This window comes from Corapipo altera, unplaced genomic scaffold, assembly GCF_003945725.1.
Source record: "Corapipo altera isolate COAL_440 unplaced genomic scaffold, ASM394572v1 48b, whole genome shotgun sequence".
NCBI classification, from domain to species: domain Eukaryota; kingdom Metazoa; phylum Chordata; class Aves; order Passeriformes; family Pipridae; genus Corapipo; species Corapipo altera.
The window spans coordinates 10,445,909-10,472,077 of NW_020884884.1; the positions used below are offsets into that span (position 1 = coordinate 10,445,909).

The 26,169-nt window shown below is 43.0% G+C and overlaps 1 protein-coding gene across 6 annotated transcripts in view; it reads left to right on the forward strand.

The window, feature by feature from the left end:
- Positions 1–25,026, forward strand: part of TTC7A (tetratricopeptide repeat domain 7A) — a 173,638-nt gene extending 148,612 nt beyond the window's left edge. For all 6 annotated transcript variants that reach the window (XM_027641742.1, XM_027641743.1, XM_027641747.1 and 3 more), the window contains one exon: positions 19,312–25,026. In XM_027641742.1, the coding sequence (XP_027497543.1) occupies positions 19,312–19,533 (222 nt within the window). In that variant the 3' untranslated portion in view covers positions 19,534–25,026. The remainder of the gene's footprint in view (positions 1–19,311) is intronic.
- Positions 25,027–26,169: the final 1,143 nt, after the last annotated feature.

Sequence of the window (26,169 nt, forward strand, 5' to 3'; positions counted from 1 at the left end):
ACATCTGACCTAAACCTCCCATGGCACAACTTGATGCCACTTCCTCTTGTCCTTTTGCTTGTTACTCAGCAGAAGAGACACCTGGATACATCCTCCTTTTAGGTAGTTTTACAGAGTGATAAGGTCTTCTCTGAGCCTCCATATCTTCAGCCTAAACAACCCCAGGAACCTCACTTTAGGAACTCCTAGATTGCTTCCTGTTTGCTGTGTTGTATTTTCACCAGACATATGGTAAGTTGAAGTACCCCACAAGAACAAGGGCTAGTGATTGTAAGACTTAATCTTCCAGATGCTTATAGAATATTTTGTCTGCCTCTTCATCCTCATTGGGTGGTCTATAACAGACTCCCACCAGGATATCTGCCATGTTGGCCTTCCTCCTGATTCTTACCCATAAACAGGAAACCCTATCATCACTATCATTCAGCTCTGGACAATCAAAACTCTCCCTAATGTGCAGATCTACCCTACTGCCTCTCTTTTCCTTGAAAAGTGAAATACATTCACTTGTTCAGCACATTTAGCATACCATACCAACCTGGCCAAACCTAATTGTTAGTGAAGGATGAACTATGAATTGCATCTAAAATAAATTCTGAAGCAGTTCTGAAATAGTGATAATTTTTTTAAACAAGAAATTTTGGCTTCATTCTTATGTAAATACTCCCCTGGGCAATGTTTTCCAAAGCATCTAATGATGAGCAGATTTGGCACTTCTGTGGGATTGTATGGATTTTAATAAGAGAGCGGTATTATTCCCTTGCATCTAAACAGAATATACAGAATTTCTGATCTGATTGGCCAGCAGAGGTATTTTCTCTTTGAAGCTGTCACTTGCAGCTCAGCAGAGCACAGGAGTGACTAATACAGACAAATGAAGCTAGGTCAAATTAAACAAATGCCACAGTGAAGCATTTCTAAAGTCCTGTATAATCGCTTACCACATTGTGAGGCTCAAAGCTTGATGTTGTAGGAGAGCTTATAGATTTGTTAACATACAGCCAGACCCCACAGCATTTAAATCTTTCCTGAACTGAGATTTTGTACATGAGGATAGTTCAGGACAGGCTTCTGCAGTACAAGCAGATACTCTTACTGAAGTCACAAGGAAAACTAGTAAGAGATTCTGTACATATTTCATGCACATTAAGAGCAAAATTGCCTGTAGTATCTTCAGCACCAGGTTCATGGACCATTTGGTATCCTGTTTGCTTGAAAAGTGTCTTGCCCTGAGAGCAAGAGAAGTAAATAAACGTAGAGAGACCAATAAAATCCACAAGCCCTGGAGAATTCCAGGCTTCAGGAACAGAAACCCTCACCTTAGCACTCCTTGGTGTTGTTCCTGGAATACCACAAATATGTCAAATAAGCAACCTTGAAAGCTCAGGACTGCTTTTCACTAGTGATAAATGATTGTGCAAGTATTTGAGATAAGTGTTAATTTCACATTTCTGCCACTTGAAATTATTTTTCTTTGAACCTCACCATAGTCACCAGTGGTTAGACAACTTTCTCAACTCATAGATTTTGCATTCCCTTAAAAATTCTGTATTATATATTGTTTGCTGGCTGACACAGCAAATCAGACAAACTGGAAACATATATCATTTTAACTTATCTGTTACTTTGAATAGTGAATGAAAAACAATCAAAGGAAGTGGTTTGCAACTAACCCATTGTTTGAAATTAGCTTTCCCAAACCAGAAAATATAAAACAGCGGCATCGAAAATAGCAGCATCACAAAGTAAAAATGGCATATATGTGAGATGCTTGAGCCAAAAGACAGCCTGTTTTTTATAAATTTATTTTTAGCTTGGTCAGCTATACTAAGTGATTTTATCAATGTAGCTAGTCTCTGGAATAAGAATGTTCACATAATGTAGTGTCAATGCAGGCAACAATGGCAAGTCATGATATATACATGTAACACAAATTCTTTCAAATCAAATTCATACAGTTAAAATTCTGTAAATTGATTGAATCTCAGTAGTTTTGGACTACGGATTTTCACTCCCACAAGCTGGCATCAAACAAGGACAGAAGAGCAGCCTTGTTGGAATTGCAGCCCTGCTATTTTTGCATACTTTGAACTAGATGCAAACTTTTTCCATCTCAGTGGTCGTAGAGCTTGTCACAGTTTGAGAAGAACCAGAAGGACTGCCTCTCTCCATCTCCTGTTAGAAGAGATCTCCCTTTAGAGACTTCCTTTGCTCAGATACTGCAGAGCTGATGGTGAAAGGTGAAACCTTTCAAATTAAAAGGAATTACGATGGCTTTTAGGTATCTATGGCAGAATATCCCAGTGCTTGGGGCAAGGAAGAAAAACCTATACTGTGTCTTTAACACTACCTAGGCTTGAGATGTTTTTGTCAAGGAAAAGGGGTTAGAGAAGCAGCTGTGTAGGTGTGGATGCCACCCCCTTTCCCAGGTGATTAGCACTGCTACATAGAGCTTTGACAAGCCTGAAAAACTATGCTTGAACGTTACTGTCCCTCACTGCATACAACACAAGAATCTGATGCTTCCATAGCTCCCCCAGTATACTGGGAAATCAGCTTTTCAAGAGATAAACCAGGGAAAAGATAAAAGTAACTATCCCAAACAAAGCCGCTGGGCTTCCAGTAATCCCCACCCAAAGTAGAAGAGGCAAAGAAGGCCATGAATGTAACTGGCTTTCTGCAATACTGTACATCTTAAATGCTGCTGCTTGTGCTTTTACACCACAAGTAACCAACTGACAGCAGTGTGGTCAGCAGCACTGGTATTGCAGCAAAGGATAGGGTATGGCCAAGGTTAGCAGGGACAACGTATTTTATAAAAAATGAGTCTAGTGGTGAGGGAGGGCCATGGGAGGATTTTTTTATGTTACTGTCCAAAAACTTGGGGGTGGTTTCAACACCCAGCCAGCATACAGACTGAAGAGCAAACAAATTTCAACTGGAGTAAAGTAGGTGGGCAATGTATAGCAGGTGTAAGGTTAATTTAAAAATAAAAGAGAGATTTTCTAAAAATGGAATGGAATTGTGCAGCAGGTACAATCCTAACATGACCTGCTGGGTCTTCCTTATGCATTGCAATATACTGCATTCTGGGGCTGTTTATCAGCAAGAGAGCATGAGTTTGTATTCAACATTATCCCTGTTATCCTCTATACCACAAGCGCCTCTAAATTAATACTCATGTGATCAACATCATGTGTTTGGCCCAAGCATCCTATGCTTAGTTCCATCTGGAGTTGTTTTGCTTCACAGGTGACCTCGTGAATGATTTTGCCCAACCTTTAGAAACCAAACCCTCAAGTATACCTTTGCAGTGTTTTTTCAGTTTGAGCAAAGCTAGTGCACAAGCAGGAGTGAAGAAAAAGAAAAAAGCCTATTTTCAGACTTTCCCTAAGTGCAGCGGTGTCACATAAATTTCTCCTTAAGAAACTCCTGCAACTGTCCATCAAAGCGAGCCAGCAGCAAATGCTGGAAGTAGAACAGGCCTGGGGGAGGGATTTCATTCTTGTACTGGGTCATATCCTTGGAACAATAAAGCCAAGTGGGTAAAAGCAAAAGACATGTTAACTGAAGCAAGCTGAACTGTTCCTTCGTCAGTGCCTGAGGCTCTCTCAGTTTATACTGCATTTAATTCAGTCATTTTGGGCCCCAGTCCCGCACTGATGATAAGAGGGTGACTTTCTCCACCATTGCCACAGTCCATCAAAACCCCTAGATTTTAACATCATGAAAACTAACCTGGCTACTCTGAATTTTTGTTTAAACCAAGCCTGAACAAAGGTATTGTTATTTAACTTGAAGCTCTAATTTAAAAAATAATGAAAATCCAGTGTTGCACTTGATAAGCTCTAGATCCTAGTTAAGTTGTACCCTAAAAACCACAAAACAGAGATGATGTTGAAAATCCTCAACCAGCCTCACCCCAACTAAAGCTACTGAAGTTTTGCCAGCATGTCCTCACTGGAGGTGTAGCGAAGGATTTAAGAGGTCTATGTTTGTTTAAAATTGTTTCCAGACTACCTGAAACTAGAGGCCTAGGATCTCTGCAGAGCCATTGGACATTGTTTTTATTTGTTTTCATCTGTGCATGAATTTCTTTGAAAATACCCAGCAGAGCAATAAGAAGGGATTGGTTTTAATCTTTAGAGATGATAGCATGCTGTTATGCATCAAGGACACTCAAAAACAAAGCATCAGATAAACTGTACCAGGAGATTTTATTTTTTTACCTCCAGGCTTTTCCAAGAATAAATATAATGTGAATATAAAATGTATTCTGCAAGGATCTTGTTGTTGATGAGACATCTCTCGGCTCAGTTTGTCATCCCAGAAGCATTTACACCACCATGTTCAGACAATTTACATGTGTGCGTGTGTGAAAATGCAGCTGGCTTCTGCCTGTGCCCAGCACCCCGAGGGAGAATGGTCATTATCACTACAGGGACAGCTGGGACCTGGCCTTGAGCCAAGACCTTGCTTAATGCAGTCATAAGATTTCAGTGATAGAGTGGATTTTACATCCTCTTCTCTGGGAGAGGGTAGCTAACTCGGAGTTTCATGTCCTACTGCCACCTGAGTTTAAAACTGATATGTGCATTCTTTGCATGACACTGGACAGCACAGTGGACAGAAGAGCTCCTTCTGTCACCCAAGATTCAAATCATGTTAAAAACTATTTATGTAGCTGCAGATATATGATTTCTCTTGTTTGAGGTCCCTTCAGCAGTATCCTTCCCTGCCTGAATGAGCGAGGTTATGAAACACTGTAATTATAAACCTCATTGACTGCCTTGCATTCAAGGGCGTGTTCCCCCCAAGCACTGCTGTGAAGCATGTTACCCAGGAGACTGTCCTGTACAATCCAAAACAGAATTATTCTGACCCAGTGAGCTTGTTGGAGGGGAGAACATTTGGGATGCTGACCTGCTGCCTCGGCACAGTAAATGCATTTTTCTCATTTCACAGCAGGGCAACACTGCAGTACAACAAGGCCATTACATCCAAATATTCTTCTGAGGTATGACTTACATCTCACTGACAAGTGCTGGCTCCCTAAACATGCAGAAAGGAAGCCTTAGGACAGCAGTGTTAAACCAGAAGTCCTGCTGACTGTCCACACAGTTTTAGCAGCTTTCTCTGAAGGTTTGGTTGCCTCAGACCTTTTTGGGCAAAACCATAAATGCCTCAGACAATATAACACAGTATCAATAAAACTCTTTCTTAAAATGTACAAGTCAGGCTCATAAAACAGGCTGAGAAGTGTTTAGTGACAGCTGGCTATTCTGCTTTGCACTATTAACCATGGCATGCTTCAATACCATCCTTTCCCCTTCGATCTGATCACAGTCAGTATCTGTACGGGTACTTTCCTTGGTCCTGAGTGGTTTATTACCAGCATCAATTGGGATACCCTGCAGTCGGGAAACTGCTCAAGGCCCTGTCAGTCTCACAAAAGGGCTGTAAAACCTGAGAGTCTGATGCTCTGGAGGGGAAAAAAATAGAGAGAAAAATAAAGCACTTCCTAGAACAGTAGCAAACACAAAACAGGCTGTTGCCATCCATTTTCTCAATTACTGTCAGTGCACAAAAGGAACACAGTGCTGTGTGGTAGCCTCGGCAGTTGCATCCTCTCTGCTCAAGTAGGAGAGGGGGATGAGGTGCAGAGCAGTCATTCCCAGCAGGTGTGCAAACCAGTTGAGTTAAATGAGAAACATCCTGCTGAAAATGTAAATGTTTTACAAGTACATCATCCCTATCAGGGGCTGCTGCTGGAGTCTGTGTTTTGTTGAGGCTTTGACACAACAACTGAAGATGCCCCTCTCCCTCATTTTCTGTCTGTAGTGCTCCCCAGACACCATGGGTCTTTTCACATTGCTGCTTCCACAGGCATCTCAAAGATGCAGGCTGGTTCATTTAACATACTCATGCCCATTCCTCCTAGGACAAAGGCAGACCGACCTCATAAAAATGAAAGGGCTTTGCTAGACTAGAGTGTTAATGCAGCACTATAGGTTGTATTGGTCTGTAAGAGTTCTGTTCACTCCATATGGATAAAAAAGACTTCATAATGTTTGGTATTTTATTTTTCTTGCTTAGGACTCTGGGCAGTGCTAAAATGTATCTTATGTGTATGTTTCTGTGCTATTGCAGCAGTTACCGTGCTCGTTAGGTTTAGTCAGTGGAGTTTTTTCCCTAGTTTGCTGAAAATCATGAGAGACTGATTTTGCTGACTTTCCTGATGATCCAGCATTTCTGTCTGGCAGCTCTCAAGAAAATTCATTTTTCCCTTCTCCTTTGTATTTTCCCAAATACAGTGTATTCATCATTAGACTACTGCCAAACTATGTAACCAGCAAAATAACTGGTCTGTAGTACAGGCACCTTTGGTGTCATCAAATCAAGAGAGACTCTACAGAAGTTTTCAGTCAGTTCAGACCTGGTTCAGGTTACTAGTCATTAAAGACATCCATTTGCCTGTTGTATCTGGAGAAGTTGCAACTATTTTTTCCATTCTGTTCAATTAACTGATGGGCTGATGAGCCCATGCTTGCGAGGGAGGTATGCAGATGCTTTAGGAAATTACATGTATGGTTTCTATAGTTGGCAGGCTGTCTAGAGTCAATCCTTTCATAAAAAGAGAATTAGCTATTCCTCCCCGCACATGGCTTTTAGACAGCATTGTACTGCTTTAACATTGTTCAGAGTTCATGTAGAGCCATGTAGCTGCCAAAGTGACAGCTCCTACAGTGCTTCTGTAGGAGCAAGGACTTCTCTGAATGAAGTGCAACTAAATAGTTCTGCTGCTGAACCAATTCTCTGCAAATCCCACATGCTTGTATTTTATGTGAGATATTAGCACCTTTTCTCAGTACACCTACATTGCTTCTAAAACTCAAATGCAAATATTAGAATATAAAGCTAAATACCTTAACCACATGCCAAGAAAAACAATAACTGACTGCTGTATTTTGGCTAAGTATTTTGATCTCAGGTATCCATCTATAAAAAAGCATCATATCATGTCTGACTTTTAAACAGTTACAGAAATGCAGCCAGTTTCAGACAAAATATGCTTGGTGCTTGGATGAGTAACAGCTTTTTTCATGCTTGAATTCCAGAAGGATGACTGCTATGAAAGTGTCTAGTATGGTTATTACATGACAATTAGCAGTTGTTTCTCTGCTGACAGATGTCCACATCAAAAAGCACTGATTGTCTCTTTTGTTTGCAATTTTAGAGATACCATAATCAAGTAGCTTGTTCCATCTCCAAGAGATGTTGTTCTTTGCACCAGAAGCACAGCCTCATTGCCTAGGTTCAAACTCAGATTGTGAAATATTACAGCAGATGATTTATGTGGAAGTTTAGGCCCCTTCTCCCTGTACAGAATTAAAAATTGCAGTTATATCTGTGGATAGATCTCTTATCCAAGACAGATGAGCAAGCATTTTGTTTACTAAGCATTTTTCAGCATTTTGTTTACTAAGGAACTGTTTCAACAGTGGAGCAACATACAGTATGCACACATCATATGGGTGGCATTGCTATCTGGGACTGCTGAGAAGCAAGAGAAGGGAAAGGAAAAATTTTAAAGAGAAAAACTTCATATGAACAGATTCTAGTGAAAAAAGTTCACAAATTCTCTTACTGCACAGCTATAGCATGGAACATGTCTCAAAACAAAGGTTCTTAAAATGTCAGACAAAACAGTATTATTCAGATATTTCACAGGAAAATAGCTCTTTTACATTAGTGCTGAAAGGAATTCAGTGCAAGCCATGACCTAAATGAGTATTTCTGCCTCTTATCTAGAGGCTTGTCCTCTAGCCTTTCCCTCCTGCAGCCCACTGAAGTTAAAAGGAGTCCTTGCATGAGGGTTTTTGCCTGAGGTAGGATTGTAGAATGATGTGCTGTGCCTGGCAGTGTGATTTTGAAACATTTGCTGACAGGCAAAGGTCTCTGGGAGCAGACATGAGACTGGCAGGTGGGATTTAATAGCAGAAATTTTGTGCAGCTGCCAAAAAATCACAACCCAGATGCTGGAGCTGAACACATGCTGCCTGATAGGAATGATGTTCTGGAGAAAAGAGGAAGCCAGCAAGTATCTGTCAGAGAGAAGAATTTGATTCTAGAGTCCAACACTGCCGTTCCTTGTCCTTTTCACTGCACTGTCTGTGCATCAGCAACTGGCTGGGCATGGAGATGTACTGCATTTTTTCACTGTGCTGCACCCAAAAAGTGTCTCACCAAATCAGACTTCTCTTTGCCTCTCCAGAAGCTTATTTAAATCCTCTACTTACCGTCTGCTTTTCCTTCTCTGTTTCTTCTCTGCATGAGCTATCGTCTCTGAGCTCCCTATTCCCCTCACACATTCATTCTGAAAGATACATTTTTATTGTTGCTCCTCGGAGACCATAGTCTTCCCAACACATTGATCTTCCTTACTTTTTTCTCCATCCCTGCTCTGTTGGAGGTCAGTTCCCTCTCTGAAAAGCACCAGCAAAGAGAGAGAGCAAGCATTCATGCATTGAAACAAAGAAAAGCACAGCAGCAGACCAGCTGTCTTTTACCCTTTCACAGCCACCCTGATCAGGAGGTGACTAGGACTAGCACTGTATCCAGGCTCTAAGAGCCTCCACAGATCACTGGTGGCTGACCTGCTCCCACGTTCTAGTACAAAAGATCTGGGCAAAGCCAGCAGCCTGCAAACCAGGCCAAGCACTTCACCCTTTCTGCCCAAAGGAGGAATTTCCTAAAAATACATGTCCTGACATACCACTGAGCCACATGGCACACTGAGTGCAATCCTATTTTGAGCCTGCTCTGCAGGGTGACATAGCTAGTTACACGTCCTCCCAAAAATGGCACTTCAGCAGCGCAACACTTGCTGGTGGACCATCAGCGCAGACTCCTGTGGGATGGTGCTTGCCACTGGAATTCCCCAGCAAGGGGTTGTGCTCTTGTTGTACATAAGGCTGTGGTTGCAGGAAGCATCCCCAGTCAATGCTGAGTGTAATCAGGACAGCTGCTTTCTGCCAGTCAGTACAGCAGTGGTACTCTGCAAGTCCCAAATAGGTGGGCTATGGGCTGGAGTGGAGAGAACCATCAAAAGTAATTCTAATCTGACCCTAAGAGAAGCTCTCCCAATGGATATACGATGCCTGTCTGGCACATACCTTTTGCATCTTCAGTAGGCAGGGCAACAGTAGAGCAACATTTGGCTTTTGGAGATGTTTGGTAGTCTCCTTCAAAACCATGGCTGGTTAGCAGATTCTGTTTTCCCAACTCTGAAGCTTATTGCAGAATCCCAGGAATGTTCTTGCACTTCAGATATCCAAAAATAACTGCTCTAAGCCCTCCTTGGGGAAAAGCAATCCTTAGAGCAGCCTCTTAACTCAAATTTTTGTGTTGAAGCAGCTGAGCTTGAGGGAAAGAACTTGGCTTTGCCTCTAGTCACTGGCTCCCAGAGGAGAAATGAGCATTTTGGATGCTCACATTAATAAGTTTGTGTGTCAGCTCACTCACTGTCCAAGGAATTGCAAACACTTTGTTCTCCTCATTTCTGTTTGCTGCAGAAACGCCCCTCCCCCACTGCCATCCTCCCAGCAAATCCACTAGTTAGCTGGCAGCTTCTGTAGCCCAGCCATCAGAGCAAATCCTTGGCTCTGCAGCGGCATCATGGTTCCCGAGCACCAGTTAGGAGCTGACAGAGTTGTTTTGCTGGTTTGTTGCCTGCTCTTTTCCTCTGCAGTTGCTAGGCTTCCTTCCTCCATCCAGAGGAGACAGTGGAGCCATCACAAACAAGGTGATAAGTGATTTTCTGACACCAATGCCATCACTTAGACACTATGAGTGGCCATTTCCTTTCCCAGGGGAAGTGCACAGTTCCCGTATCAGCAAAAGACTGGACCTGCTGGGGCATTTGGGGTCACTGGAAGCAAATCTGATCCACTGCACAGGACAGAGATTTCAGTCCATTAGCAGGGGGCTGGTGCTCTGCTTTTCAGAGGTGGATTATCCCTGTTTCCAGAGAATCTGTGGCTGTTCTTTTCTATGCCAGTCACTTGTATTCCTCTGTTGTGGTAAGTTATTCTCCATATCCCTGAGGTGCTCATTACCACATTATTCAGGCTCTGTTTATATAACTTTAGGAACCAAAATAAAATCTTGAAAGACAAAACTGCCTAGCTCTTCTCTGATTTCTTCTCTAGTGTGTAACACCTTACAAGAGAAGAACCTGATACATTTTTTAAACCCATTGAGTTCCTGGGGTGGTTCAATGATCTCTGGAGAATAAAACTTGCATCCGGGTCTAAAGACATAGTCCTTGGCCTGATCTCACCCTGCAGCAGATGCCTCTCCACTGAGCTCCAAACATCTTCCAGATGATTACTAGCTTAGTTGTGGTTTCCCATACAAAGCCCTTGAGATACCACTGCAGCTTTACTAAGCAATATTGTCCTCATGCTGTGCTTTGCCCTGAGATCAAATTAAAGCCTAAGAATTGTAGTAGTCAAGTTGGTCTGGAGCTGAACTCATAAATAGTATTTCAAAAAGTGCTCAGAACTGTCAGAAGGGAGAAGGGATGGAATGACTATCCCCTTTATACTTCAACCTTCAAACGTTGTTTTTCACAAACAAGGAAACCAGTTATAATTAGTTTAAATTCTGTGCTATTTAGGCTGCTTGTTATCACACCAAAGACAGGACAGAGTCATAGACTATAATAATATAGTATATAAAATAGTGTGTAGCACAATAACAGAATTTGTTGCCTCCTGGTACACAAGACACAGCTGCACAAACAGGGGCGTGGGAACTAGCAAGACTTCCAGGTTTTCAGCAAGCTCTCCTGATACACTGAGCTGGCAACAGTCAAGAAAAGGAAGCAGAAGTCCCTTCTTGCCAAACAAATGGGAAGCATGAAAACATCACAGCTCTCCAGTGTTTCTGGAGCTTCCATTTACACTAATGTTATGTGAAGTATTTATCAAGTCTTTTTCTTCTCAGTGATTTTCTTCATTCATTTTCTTTTGAGCATGTAACAGAAAATGCTGTCTGTAATTCAGTAAAATCTCTTTGTACATGGAGGTTCATGATCTAAGAGAGATTTTGTGTTAAGAGACAATAAGGAAACATATTCCTTGCAGGATCAGAGGCACTGGAGCAGAAGCTGGAGGCGAAGCTGTGTGCTCTTGCCCAGCTCTCTGTGTGTTTTCCCAGCAGCTCCACTAAGGTTAGTGCTCAGCTGTGATATTGCACTCGGAGACTCTGGCTCTGTAGTTGTGTGGAGGATGTCATTAATCATATGCTATCCCAGAGACTGCCAGTAGTGGAAAACTGAGCAAATTAAGATATTTTAAATATCTTAGCTCTCCTTTCAGAAGACATCTGCTGTAATCTACATTGGCATGCTGTGTGCTTCTGTCAGCCATGTCTTCAACTGCGCTGCGCCCTTGCTCATCCACATACCAAATGCAGCAGTTGTTCTGGTGATTGGTTCTGTGGGACTGAGGTTCCTAGAGATGCTTGGCAGAGCTAAAGCTATTATCTAGGAGAACCTGTTCATGACTCATACATTCAGACAAAATTTACTCTGTGTGGAGAGGGGAGGATAACACGCATGGGAAATGTGCATATCAGCCCCTCCTTTGTTGCAAAGCGATGCGTTAAAAATTGGGGAAAGATCCAGCGCTGGCATTGAAGGATATTTAAGCAGACAGAAATTCCCTGTTCATCAGCCACTGCATACTGTGGGCACTTGAATTAATTGGGTACCCAAGACTTAAGCCTAGACATTCCCCAGCTATGTGCAGCAACAACTTGTTATGTGCAACAGAACATAGGCACCTGCTTACTGTCAAAATATAGACAGAGGTTTTTCCGCCCCTGGAGGCAATGGGAGTGCTTAACAGCTGCCCTGCCTTCTTAAAAACATTTGCTAGCAGTTAGCATGTACCCCCTGGGCACAAGAGAGGCAAGTTCTCAACTCTTCTCGTCTGAGGCCCTTGACCCCTGCCTCAGCTCTTTGAATTGTTCCTGAGTAATGACAGATTATTCAATGTGAAATGCATTAGCAGCTGATGAAGCAGAGCAACTGCTTTATAATCAGGTGCTTTAGCCAGGAGGTTACCTGCCACTCTTCAGCATCCCACATGTATGTTGCATGCCTTTTCTCTCTTTGCCGATGCTTATCAGTCTCAATTCTGCATGGATTTTGGAATACTTGAAAATACCTAGGCTGAATCTCACTAGTTTCAACAAGGTTTTTTGCCAGGGAAGCCAGTACAATGCATAACAGAACTGGGACCTTAAGTTATAAATTATGTGTTCTAAATTATTATTTAATATTAGTTTGGGACCTTCTTTTGGTGCATATGCAGACAACACCATGTACTTGAATCCTAGTTGAAGCAACTGTGTCCTCTATTCCAACATTACTATGACAACTGCTAAGATCAGGACTGGGAGACATTTTGCCTTCCATAGGAAAAGAGAGTGTGAAACAAATACTGGATTTAGTTACTCTCAAACGTGTGGTTGAGGCGTCCTGGTAGGCTTCCTTGCTTCCTGCTTCATCTCCATGTAGGTCTCAGCAAAGGAATAACTGTCTAGAGAATATTCAGCATGCAGCAAATGATTCTGCTTTGCACAAAGCTTAAGTGACGACAGTCCAACAAGGCAGAAAAACTCTTCATTCTCCCTAGGCTTGTATGAGCCTCCCTGTGAAGAGATCAGAGCCTCCTGGTTTGAAATGCTGCCTTAGGGTTTGCTTTTTATGTCAATAAATGTTTTATCACATTTAAGCTTCAAACACGGTAGAAACATCCCTGCTAACATTTGATGAACTCAAATAGAGACAGCAAGCCTGGGCAGAGGGCAGTGTGCAGCATGACACAATGCTTCCCTTCTGTGGTGGGGGCTTGCCTTGGACTCAGAGGGGCCTGGGCGAGATGCTGCCTTTGCAATTATTCCCTACCTTGAAAAACATATTGACAAGCTTATGAAAGGGATGGCCCTCTCTTCAAGTCTTCACCACTTCTGATCTTTTCTTTCTTCTGCTTTTTATTCTCTCCCTGCCAGCGCTGCCTTAGGTGGTTTATAAAGCATATCCGTGTGCCCAAGTCTCTGGTGGGCTTCAGATGTCTCTGTCTTCCCACTCAACTAGTCTGTCTCTTCTGATACTTCCTTGCAGTCTCGTTTCTTCTCTTCCCTCACACTCCTCGGTAGCACACGAAGTTGCTGCAATGAAGTTTAAACAGCAAAGGCTAGGCTGCCTTTGGTGCCTGCAGTACTGGAGCTGAAGTCTCGAGGCTGAACCTACTGAATTGAAACCCACAGGCAGTGGGGTACACAAGTGCTACAAATTGTGATGCAAACTCGGCTTTTTGCTTTTCCCAGCACTTGCCAGTTTCCCCCCTCTGGTGCCATTCTTTCATTTCTCCTTTCCACATGCTGCATTCTGCAGTGGCCCTGCCTGCCTTCCCTCTCCTCCCCTTTCCTTCCCCTCCTCTGCTTTATCAAATGTAGCACTTTAGCGTCACTGACTGACAGGGGATGCAGCAGCTTTGGCAGAGGAGATGGAAAGGGGGAAGGAAGAGAAGGAAAAGCTGCTCTCAACAAAGGAGGCAGCAGAAGAAACTGAAAGATGAGCTTTCTCCCAGAATTGTATGCCAGTCACCCTTTGTTAGGGCAGCAAATTAAGATATGGTCTCTAATTCAGTTTGGTGAGAGGAGCCTGACTGCTCCATGTACACCTACAGTGTATTTTCAGGGAACAAAGCTCAGATGTGTGGCTCAGATTCGCCACAACCTGGACTGAATCAGCAAAATGGATGATTAGCTACCCCCACACTGCCAGCCGCTGCGTGGCTAAGTGACAGCACAACAAAAACTCACTTCACTGCTCACAGCTAAAAAAATCCTGGCTCTTCAGAAATGCAAAGGTCATGAATGTAGGGGGAAAGAATCACAGAGCAATTGACTACTTGCATGTCTGTCTTTATTCTAGGAGACCTAGAATTTCCGGGGTTAATATTTGCCATTTTCCAAAAGGACACTCTGATATTTCATGGTTTATGCAACAGATTTTGCTTACAACTTATTCTGATTGCTAAATAATTACTGAAGTGTATGTTGCCCTGTAGCAGTGCGGATTTTTCTGTTACATGAGACTGTTATCACCAAGTGCCAAATGCATCTTGAAAGGCTTTTTGTAGGGTTCTGCTGAATAAGCACACTTTTGAACGAGCACTTTTCTGCAGCATGCCCTGCTCTTGCCAGCTGCTGATTACCCTCCTACTAACCACTAGTGACATGTCTGTATTACAGATTGGAGAAGATAGTAAGGATACTGCATCTACCTTGAAATTAATTAAATAATGCACTAAAGGAAGCCCAGCAGCAAAGTCTGATTTATTCTGGAAACATCCTAGGGTATTTAGACAATAACAGGTGAAAATTCTCTGCTCAGTTGAGACAAGCATCAGAGACAACATCACTTTGGAATTAGTCTCTCATGAAAAGACAGAGAGAGCTTACATTTTATGTAATTATTAAAATCCATTTGTAAAGGATAGAGTCTAGTCCACCTATACAGATTCTCCAAGAATGAGATGACCATGCAAATACAACAAAAAGCAACCTTCCAGGAATGGAATAAAGTGTTTGTCTGGACATCTCTTTACCAATGCAAGCCCCAAAGGAAAGAACAAGCAAATCTGTGCCACCTTAGTGCAAGGAGACAAGAATGCCGATTCAGGATAACTCCCTGCAGCTCATCAGGTGTTTGAACTAAACATTTGCAAAGGAAGTTTTGATTTTCATTACTAAAAATAAACTCCAGCCTCTACGTGAGGCTTATTTTGTAGTCTTCCATAATGTCTTTTCTGCACTATTTTCTGGGAATTTTATGAGCTTCCTTTAAGGAAGTTTTGTTAAACTCTCAGGAAATAAAGGCACAGATCAGAAATTTCACAACCTTCTGAAAGTGGGACTTCAAATGTGGTTTATGCTCACTTTTTTATTAGTGGAAATTGAAAATAAGTCACTTTTTTTCTCATCTAACTTAAATTGAAATATGGCTCTCCTATTTAAAACAAAAATAGCCTCACACAAGTATCAGTTACTAAGTGTCACATCACTGAAGGCAGGGGAGTCCAGCCCAGTGTCACCATAGAAGTGGTTTAGGTTTTGTTTGTTTTGCATGCAGATGAGGTCAAAAATACTTTCCCATAGGCACCCTCTGTTCCCTGAACTTAAAACCCATCAATTCAAGAGTCCAGCTGTTAGCAAAAGGCACCCTAAATCAGCAGACCAAATTCACTATCCCCCCTCAGCCTTCATACATCGCTAGACTGTACTGGCCTTGCTGTGCCGCAGCCCTTCACCTCAAATTAATTTCTTCCAGTGCTCTGGCCTCACTAATCTGCCTCTTTTTACAAGATCTAAAGTACATCTTCAGACCTAAAGAAGAAACTAAATTAATCTGTGCAAGTTACCCTCAGACCTTCTCCAGTGAATGAGTGAGTGAGTGAGTGAGTGAGTGAGTGAGTGAGTGAGTGAGCATCCGAGCACTGTGCAGCTGTATTAGCACAAACGGTACATGAAATGCCTGTGTGCGTGGCTAGCACAGGCCTGGGGCGTGAGCCCTGGGGATGTGCTGCCCACAGGAGTTTGAAAGAAAAATTATTCCCACTCTCCTTTTGAGTTGGTTTGGGATTTTTTACTATTTATAATTTGCTAGAGTTTAAAAATAAGCCTGTCCTCGTTGCTCCTTAGGGCCTGACTCAGTACCAACATCACTGACAGAGAAGGCCATACTTAGAGGTACTTGTCATCTTGGGGAGGAAAATCAGTGGGGCAAAACCAGAAGTGCCAGTGCTAGCCAGGAGGTGGCAGAGAAGCCAGGCTACCTTTTGCACCAGTTTCTGCAGTTAGTTTGGCAAAAACACAAATATAAACCGAGGAAAGACAACAAAACCCAGCCCCCACCCTCCATCTTCAGGAATAAGAGGATGAAACCCTTAATCACATTGCTGCTTGTATTTATACTAATTGCTCATCTTCCTGAGATCTGACTTTATGAAATTATGCATGCACACCAAGCAGATGAGTTTCCATAGAAACTCATGAGATGAACTTTCATTAGAAAAATCTCTTTTTAAAAAAAAATCTTCCAGATAAAAATGCAAATTGCCTGTCAGTGGGTGGCTTTCTGAATTTATACATAATTTTTTTTTCTGTTGCACTGTAGGCAGATTCCAACTGGACCTACATAGCAACAACATGCAGGCATTGTTTAGAGCAAGCCAGACTCCATGGGGAAATAAGAAATTCAGTAGCAAGGAGAAGCTCTCAAGTGCAAATACCTCAGGGAAACAGAAACTCAAGTGCTCGATGCTGCTTCTTCCTTAGGCTTGGGGTTTGTGCAGCCTCCAGCTCTCAGAAAATGCTTGTGGTTTGCAAGGGGAAGAGGAGAGAGAGAAAACCCAAAGCAAGAAGCTCTCCTGCACGCAGAATTAATGATGTTCAACCTGTCCTTTAAACATCCAGCAGCATATTTCTGCCGCTTCAGTTAAGCCTCACTGAAAAGGCTGACACCATCTGTCACAGCTCACTCTGGGGCAAAGAAATAGGTCTGTGTGCTGGGGCTTGGGAATATTGGCAAGGATAGGGATTGCACAGTGGGTTGGCCAAACCCTGACCTCCACCTGGGCTGAGGCCTGAAGCACAGCATCATGTGCCCACACTACATGGAAATCCAGGCAAGTGTGCAAGAAGAGGGCATAGGGGCTGTTCCTGATCAGAAGAGGGAAGCAGGATGGTGGGCATGCCTTGGAAGGGCCGTGGACCTGGGCAGCCTTTGGTACCAACAGCCATGCATGTAAGAAAAGAGGAGGCAGGAAATCTTAAACTTGTTTAACAAATATTTCCATAACAAATATGGTTCTCTAGAACCACACAGCAGTTTTATGCTCATGCAGTATACTACAACGTCAACAGGAGGCCTTCCCCTGGCTTTGAAGAGCCTGGAATTGCCCTTTTTGAGAGTTCACAGATCTTTTTTCTGCTAAACTGGCAAACTTGAAAGCACTGAATAGCTATGAGCAAATGTTCACATGTGCTGCACTTACTGGTGGGTGTCAGCTTCAGCATCTCCCCCAGGTGAATACAGTACCTGGGTTTGCATACAGCCTCCTCCAGTGCTGCAGAACAGCTGCAGGGACTTCAAGCACAGGCAGAGTAAACACCAGGAAGCCAGACCAGTATTTGGTTCTTGACCAGCAAGGGTACTGGGAAGCACAAGGGAGCTGTGCTGCACGAGCAGTTTACGATGAGGTGGATTTCACTGCAGCATTGTTGAGAGGCGTGAGATGTCAACCAGGGAGGGAATTCAACCAGGGAGGGAATTCTCCTCCTCGTTGGAGAGGGTTGACAGGCAGCAGCTGCACAGGCTCGCTGGCCTCTGTGCCTCCAGGGCCAGCAACCTCTGAGAGCACTGAGAAGCTGGATGCTGCTTAGTGTCAGGGCGAGGACAGTGATGGGTCCCCGGCCACCAGAGAGCACAATCGGCTCTGCTCGGTCAGTGCAACAAGAAGAGTTTTTAGAAAGAGTGAGTTTGTGGTTGAGGACAAACTTGAGCTGAGATAACTCCTGTCTATTCTTGGCTCAGCAGCAGATTTGCTATGGCCACACTACTTGCCCTTTCTATGCCTCATTATCCCTGTCAAGCGGGTGACTCAAATTATAATTGCACAAATTCCTTCCAGTCTGTCATTACGTGCCTGCAGTCATCTCCAGGCAGCTACCTCCAGGGGAACCAGCCTCTCCCACCAGGGTACCTCTGTGCCATGTGTGCCTGCTCCCAAGGCAGTGGTAAGATTAGACCCCATTGCCTTGTTGTTTTCCTACACAGAGAGAAACCTAAAGAAAAAACACCCCCACTGCATCTCTAAATTATCAGATATGATTCTGAGTTGATTATTCAGGTCAAGGTTATGGGCAAGAAGGAGGCACTGAAACTTTTCATAGCACCACCAGTACTTGATTAAATGGGTGTTTCTTAATTTTTGTCTCAGGCAAATTAATGTGTTTCTGTGTACTATCACTGGCCTTAAGGTCTTAGTCATGCTGATGCACACTGTGTCTAATGGTACTTTTGGAAAATCAAAGAAAACAGGAAAGGAAAAATCTTAACTATTTCCAAAAGCATCACCATTCTTTCATCAGAAATTTTCTTGGGTTCTAGTTGCAAGAGATTTCAGGTTTCTTACATCTTTTCATGCGAACTAAAGGCAATTAGGCACATTAAAGATTAAGCTAATGATTTTCTTTATAAATATATGCATCCACCAACTATGTTTTCCCAGGCAAAGCATGAAGTGAGGTAATCATCCCACTTTCCAGCATTTCCATGGGTGAGTGCAGGCAGAGGCCATGCAGAGCTTGGCAGGCAATATGGCAGTGTTGGCTGCTTCTTCCAGAGGCCACCCCTGGGTGAATCTGGTGGGAGGTTCATCCTGCTGTGTGCACCTTCAGGAGGAAGCAGAGAAGTGCCACTAATGCGTCGTGGCCTGCAAAGCCCTCATGACCCGTCGGGGCTCAGTGTGGTTGACTGCTGTATAATTAACATGGAGTCTGGCTCATTAGGTGCTTTGTGGGTTCAGATCCACATCCATGAGAGCCCTATAGGAAAACATGTTCTTCCTAACACTTCTTTCATCCTCCCCCTCCTGTTCCTTCCAGATGGTTACACCCACTTGTGTCTTTTCTTACCCTAAGGACAGCTTTTTAAACAAGGTTCCTGCATCCTTTTCCTCCCCCACACTGCTTTAGGATCTACATTGGAGTGCAGGAGGACAGAGCTTACATTCCATGCTGTTACATACAGCCTGCCCATAGAAGACTGGAAGGGGACCACATCCCTCTGCCCCCTATTTGTTAAGAAGAAAGATCTTTCTATATGCTTGAGATGTAGGAGATGAGAGACTTAACCTCAGCTGGATGTTCCAGATGTGCAAGTTATGGGGTGTAATTGAACCTCTGTTTTCTGGGCAAGGAGAGAGGGATACTTAAAGGGCCTGTAACCTTTCTTCTGTATAGCACCAGTATATGCTCTCCCAGTAACACACAGCAGGAGCACTTGCTGGATCAGTGTCTGCTTAAAAAAAAATTACTTTCACAATTATTATTTTAAATAACCCCTCCATAGGACTCATACGGCACCTCAGCTTTGTGGGAGCTGGGGGTGCTCCATTTCCTCCTCTGTTTTGTGCTGTTGTTAACTGTTCATCACTTGTTTGTTGACAGGGCCTGGTGCTGAGCAGACTTGGGCGGAGGGAACTGGCCCAGAAAGTACTCAGAGATGCCATCCATATCCAGACCACCAGCCACATTGCCTGGAACAGCCTTGGAGAGGTCTTGCAAGCTCAGGGGAAAAACGAAGCAGCCATCGAGTGCTTCCTTACTGCACTGGACCTTGAATCCACCAGTCCTGTCATTCCATTCACTGTCATACCCAGGGAACTCTGAAGCTTTTCCCTGCAGCTAAGCACCTTCGTTCCCTGGACAGACACCAAACCCAAATAAATAAACAAAGAAAAAGCCCAACAGAAAAGTGCCATTGTAACCTGGAACTGGGACAAGTAATTCCAGGATGGGGCTCAGGTCTACATGCTTAGCTGAGACAAGCTGAACTGTAGAAGAATTTGCAACACGCAGAAATAGAGAATGCCTTTTTCTTCACAGGTGCCTGGCTAACCTCCTGTTAAAGTTAGTATCAAGGCTTATTTCAAAGTTTTGATTTAAGGTGACTGTAGAAAGATCATGCCAGGGTACAGCTGTTCAAAGCACTTGCACCTTCAGTGTTCATTAAAGATAAAACCCCAAGCCCTGAATTAAAGCCCAGACCTGCTCTAAACAGGAGTAAATGCACCAACTAATTTGACCAAGTTGTGCTTAAACATGTGGCTGCCTCCCCACAGATCTGACAGGACAAGAATGACAATTGCACCAAATAGACATGTAGTATATGCTGTTCACAAAATTATTTCAGCTATTTTGATAATCCTTTTTCCTGCCTTGCTTTTATATACTGCATATGCTCACTGTACTTAGTGTAGCACTTGCCTAGACCAATTTAAATTAAAAATACTTATTTTTTAGAAAAGCTAATATTGCAGTATAATTCACAAAAGCAGAAAGACCAAAGACCAAATCAGTTCATACTTGAACTAGTATTAAAAACATATATGTATCTCCACTTACATATTTATTGAAAGGCTTTACATGAAGTAGCTAACTCTAAACTTCATTCTTATTAATCACTTCTTGCATCACTTTTAGTGAGGAATATAGTGTTTACCATTATATCGTGACTGAACTCTGAACTCTACTGCATTACCATTCCTGGCACAAAACATTTTCATATCCATCTTTTCATGATACAAAAGATGCCAGCAGTCTCTTAAGGGAAAGTGTGCTGAAGGCAGTGTGTGTATATATGAATTACTTCTTTCTTGAAACTAAATCTTCGGATTGTCCTTAGAAATTTCACATGAGAGGTATGGAGTTGAGCCTTCAGCGGAGCAGGATCAATTTGCGTATCGTATCAGATGTAAGAGTGAAGAGCTTCTAATCCGCACAGCCTCCCCATGGCTGGCACAGCCAGGGCAGGGGACACAGCTGGCAATACCCCCTGCTAAGCTGCTCCTTAGCTCTGCTTGACCTCCCTGGGGCCTTGGCAGCACGGTGGAGCTGTACCGTGCTGTCACACGACCCATGGGAGACAGCCCTGTCCAGACCAGTCCCAAGATAAAGATGATGCAGAAATTTGCTACAGGCACTTTTCTACCAAAAAAAAAAAAAAATGTTGGGGCTTTGCGCCTATTTTCATCCAAAGAAGATTTGTGACTATTTCATAAGTAAGTTTGCACTAAAACACACCTTGTACTATAATTCCGCCCAGTATTGTGATCCTTAACTAGTTCACTCTGGAAATAATAATATCCTTAGGCAATAAATGAATTGGGGTTATTTCTTAAAGAGCCTGAGGCTCTGGCAGCAGACTTGAAGTCAGCGTTGTTTACAATTATTTGGAAATCTGTGGGGTAATGGAGAGTTAGGCCCTTGCAGTGCTCCCAGACCACAGCATGGCAGAGCTCCTGCCCCCAGCCTTCCCTCAAGATGCGCTCACCAAGGGAATTACACTGTTCTCAGGTTTCTCTCAGCAGCCTGGTGCAATGCCAGGCCAATATTTTTAGTTTTTCCCATTAAATCATCCTGGTGCAATAGCCCAGATTATTTATCTATTCATTGAGGGATTCCAGGTCTGATCTAGGCTGGTTTCAATCCAGGTGAAAGTAGCCCAGCCATGAAAAGGTGCTTGGCCCATGAGTTCTCTGGCTTTCCAGTACCACACAGGCACCAAAACTGACTTTTTTGGGCCAGAGGCAGGTTTCCAAGGAGACAGTGTTACCCGGACGCATTTCTTGTTTGCAATAGCACCAGCAGCAGAGGAAAGAGTAGGTGTTAAAGTACCAGAATTTAATGATTTTCACGAAGACAAAAAGACACAGCCGAGACCTATTTTGGTGTGAAGGATGCTATGAAGTCGTCTTACTCTGCACTGCAGGTGGGAAAGAGGGAAGGGGAGGGGTACAGATGCTGCTGTTGGCATAATATGCAAATTGTTACCCAGGTGTTTTAAACCCGCTTCCACAGTCAGATGCAATCTGACAATACACTTAAGTAGAGACAGATATAGATACATGTTATATTCTGGTATTTGTTCTGCTCCACAGTTTCCAGGGTGGAAGCAAACCTTTTGTGTAAGACAGAAAAAAAGAGTCAGTGTGGTCCAACATCACCGATCCGTTGTGCAATGTATATTTGTAAAGCACTGCCATAGCAACTCCTGTGTACTGGACAGCTATTTGAGTACAAAAAGCTACGCATCCATGACCAAGGAACTGCTTTAAGAGGTCTGTAACATAGCTGGTCTCTGACCTGGCAGGAGGGTGCCTGTTTCCCAGCAGCGGCTGAAAAGCAAACACTTATAGACCCATTTACTTCTGTATGTGTAGCTTGTAAACAGCCGCCAGCCCATCATGTTTGTTGCTATCTGGCAAACTTCATCCTGGCAATAATCAGACTTGCCACATCAGTCATCTTCCTAGGAGAGGGGCAAACATTCACAAATACTTTTAGTGTGTCAACAACTCAGATGTTGCCATTGTGGTCCCATCTTTCTCAAGTGCATTAACGAGTGTTACTGGCATTGGAATTGCAGTCCTGAGAGCCTCTGCTCCAGGAAGATGTACATGAGTAAAGGCCATCAGCATCAACAGGAATCACCATGGGTAAGGTACCCTTTACCAGCACACCACAGCACACCACAGCACCTGCAGACAAAGTGCTTTGCATGCATACTGACCTTAATCCCGAGATTTGCTGCGTGCTTCCCAGGGGATACAGAATGCCTGTTGGCTGGAGGGGTGTTGTATTGGCCTGAAATGCTCTGTACAGTGCAGGAAAGAAAGAGGTTGTTGCAGACTTACAAGTATTTTGGGGGTAAATCCTCTAGCTATCTTTGTTACTCATGCTCACCAAAACAGAATTGTTCCCAAGCTTACATGCTACCTCTCTTATTCAGCATGGATTTTGCTCACACTTCCAGATACAGAAAAACAAAGACAACTATTTCAGACAAGCCTATGTATTGTGATATTTATTTAGATAGAAACATTGATAAATCTGATAGAATTACTTGTCTGAGCTCAGTAATACTTCTTTGTGTGGCAGGAAGCCTGGCATATTTAATACTCAGGGTTTGAAATTTAAGAAAACAAGATTTACATGCCATCCCTCATGATTATTACAGTTCATAAGTAATGGAAGTTCGGGGAACAATAAGTTTGGGGAACCAATTCTCTGAGTTTTAGCACAGACTTGAATCCAACAGTTTTGTCATTCATTAGTTTTGAAAGAGGGAGATTAAAAAAACAACATCACTGCCTAAAGGATCATGTTCCTCTTGTTCCACCACAAGGTTATTTTCCTTTTTGTTGGCAGGGTGCATACAAAAAGAAAAATAATTACCTTCTATTTTCCTGTTGTGCAGTAAAGGAGTAGTATGTGCTGTTGCCTTTGGCCAACAAGAATATTGTAAAAAAAATTAATCTGCCTCCAGGATAACAGAAGGAGAAGCCCAATAGGACAGGGAACAGCTCCCCTGTAAAGTGGAGCTTTACGCTGTGTAAAGTGTCATTAGCTCCATTGGAGCAGTTGGTAGTTAGGAGCATTTCCTCCAGCTGAGGATCTGCCCACCCATGTATTCATTCCGTACAGGGAATACAACAGAGCTGCAAACTCCTGCGCCGCACAAGTACCCCAGTCCGTTTCTATTGGTAACAGTTCATGCTACTGATTATCACAATGCTTCAGAAGTGCTAATTATCTTTTCTTGGTAATGACTAATAAATCCAAACGGAGAACAGTCCTGGAGGGTGTTTCCTTTAAAATTCACTGGCTGGGTACCAAAGCAGGCACAGCACTGGCTGCTGTAATTTGAATTACAGTTATTTTCTCAAAAAAATGTTTCATTTTCAGAGAGTCTTGGTGAAGAATGAGTTTGGCTAGTTTATATATCGTTTTAATGACAGCAGAGTGGGAAATAATCCTTTTTAGTAAAAAGACATCACTACCATGATCCTTTTTCAGCCAAACCAACAGAGGTTTGATAGTTGCAGTTCAGCCTTGCAGAGGAAGGCTTCCCAAAGCAACCACTCTGCAGCAGTAATTGCCTCTGAAGGAATTGTATTACAGGCTTATTTGACAATTATGCAATGGGCATGTGTAGCTGAGACATCTTTCCCTCCTTTTTTTGTCTAAGGGGAGCTGCTTTATGCCCAAAGGGACAATTGCAGTGCCTGTTTGGGTGCCTCTCAGCACTGCCTTGGTGCCAGCTTCAGTCGTGTTCACCAACACCCCTTCACTCACGCTGGTTTAATGATGCTCAGACTGTTCCCTAAGCCTGGCTCCGGGCAATGGCCTCCCTGCTGCTGAGGTGTTGTTCAGTGCTGCAGGATGTCAGTGTGTGGTCAGATAGAAAGTTATTTTCTTAGAAATGAGAAGCCAAGTCATCCGTCAGTTGGTGACGTTGGCAGGAGGGCAGGTAAACACTGCCCCAGCAGCCAAGATGGTTCCTCCATCTTTGCCTTCAGCACCAGCAAACCACAGCAGGTTCCCAAGTGACTGGATACTAAAAGATCCAGCTGATTTTCCCACAGAAATACATGCCAGTCGGTAGCTAAAACCACTGATAGGGATGCAATACTGTGCCATTGCATAGTGGCCCATGATGATACAAATAAGAACCTCCCTGAGCTGGTGCACAGAGAGCTGCTCAGCTTTTGCACATAGAAAGCATGTCCTACACGCCACTCTGATATTGTTAACATGGGTGTCAGTGTCAGTTTTCCATGTCACTTAACTTTTTCTTGTCATTGTAAGATGCTTTCACCAGATGAATAAAATTGACCCTGTGGAAAACAAAAAACACTGCTGATATTTCCTACAAGTTTCAGGACTTTTAATACATTCATGCCATGGATACTTCGAGTATTATGAAACGTTCAGTTGTTATATTAACTGGAACCTAGTGTGCCTAGCAAGTTACAAGTTGCAAAGGGTATTTTGGCCTACACCCTGTAGTTCATGGGAAAAACGAGAGTGAGCATGCAAGCAGCATGCTTTCAGAGAGGAACAGAGCCAGGAAAAAGGAGTAATATAGCTTCAGATGTTTGGATTTATGGAGATTTAAGCAAGCATCATGCTTTTCTTGTGCTTCTTCCAGTAAAAATAAACAAAGGTAGTGTGAGAAACTGTAACATTGAGGTAACATGCAAATACTATGCCATCAAGTTTAGGGACTCACCTTATTTTGGCGGCAATGCCATTAATCATTTTTTTGCTACAAAGAGTTACTCCTGTGGTTATTTGGAAATAAAATGTCTCCATTCAAGAGCTTCCAGAGCATTCTTTGCATTTACCCATTAATCTTTTAGGCAGGCTTCAAGAGGACCTTCTTAAAAAGTCAGCCCCTTAGTTTCATACTTAAATGAGATTAAGGATGGAGTTTTTGAACAACATTTCTTCATAACTGTGGCTGCTTTGGTTTATGAGTGTATTCAGCATAACTAAAGCAGAACGAGGTTCGTCTGCAGCAGTAACAGAATTAAGTCCTTCAGCTGTTTGTACAGTCTTAAAACTGGAAATCTAAGCAAACAAAATACTTAGCTCTGACTCTCCCCCCGCCTTTTTCTAACTTTTTCACAGAGAGGAAGTGAAACGCTGGTGTGGGAGATGGAGGGAGAAGGCTTTCCATGGCCCCTCCAAGCAGGAGCCCAACTGGAGGCATGCACCTAAACCCCAGCAACAGCTTGAGAATTTCATTGTTCAGTTCCCTCTGAGGGACAGCACTCATCTTTGCTTCCATTCTAATGCTGGCACATTGTCTGTTATCCTCTCTGCATCACACAGGTGTTTAATATTCCCTTTCTGTTTAAATAAGCCTTTTCACCCCTTATTTTTGCTGGAAGGAGCTCCACCTTTAATACAGAATCACTTCTTCCGTTGCCGAGAGCCAAGTGGTAATTTTGACATGAAACTCTTGAAAGGTCATTAAGAATAATTTAATAATTTTTAATAATTTATTCTATATTTTATATAATTTAAAATTATTTATTCATACCTCCAGTTCTTTCTGCTGCAGAATGGGTAAAACTAACTCAGATACATAGAATATATTCCTGCTTCATGTGAGGTCCAGATATTTAGCAGTTCCTTACATTTAGCAGTCCCATAAACTTCCTAAAGGAAGAGATGAGAAGCATCGCTGCTGCCCAGATGCTCACTTCCGTGACAGTCTCTGGCTATGAGATTTTTGTGGAGTCACCAAAGCAGCAGTGTTTACTTTGTCTGTCTTTAACCACATCCCTCAGGAGATGTCACATCCCAGTCAGACATGCCTGAACCAGTCCTTGGAACAAAGGAAAACTATACACATAACCTCCTGCTCTTTAAAGACTGCTGATAGAGGAAGTAGACCTGGGTAACACCGACTTATTCTGTTCCCTTCAGCAGTCACCATAGCATTTAACTGAGCTG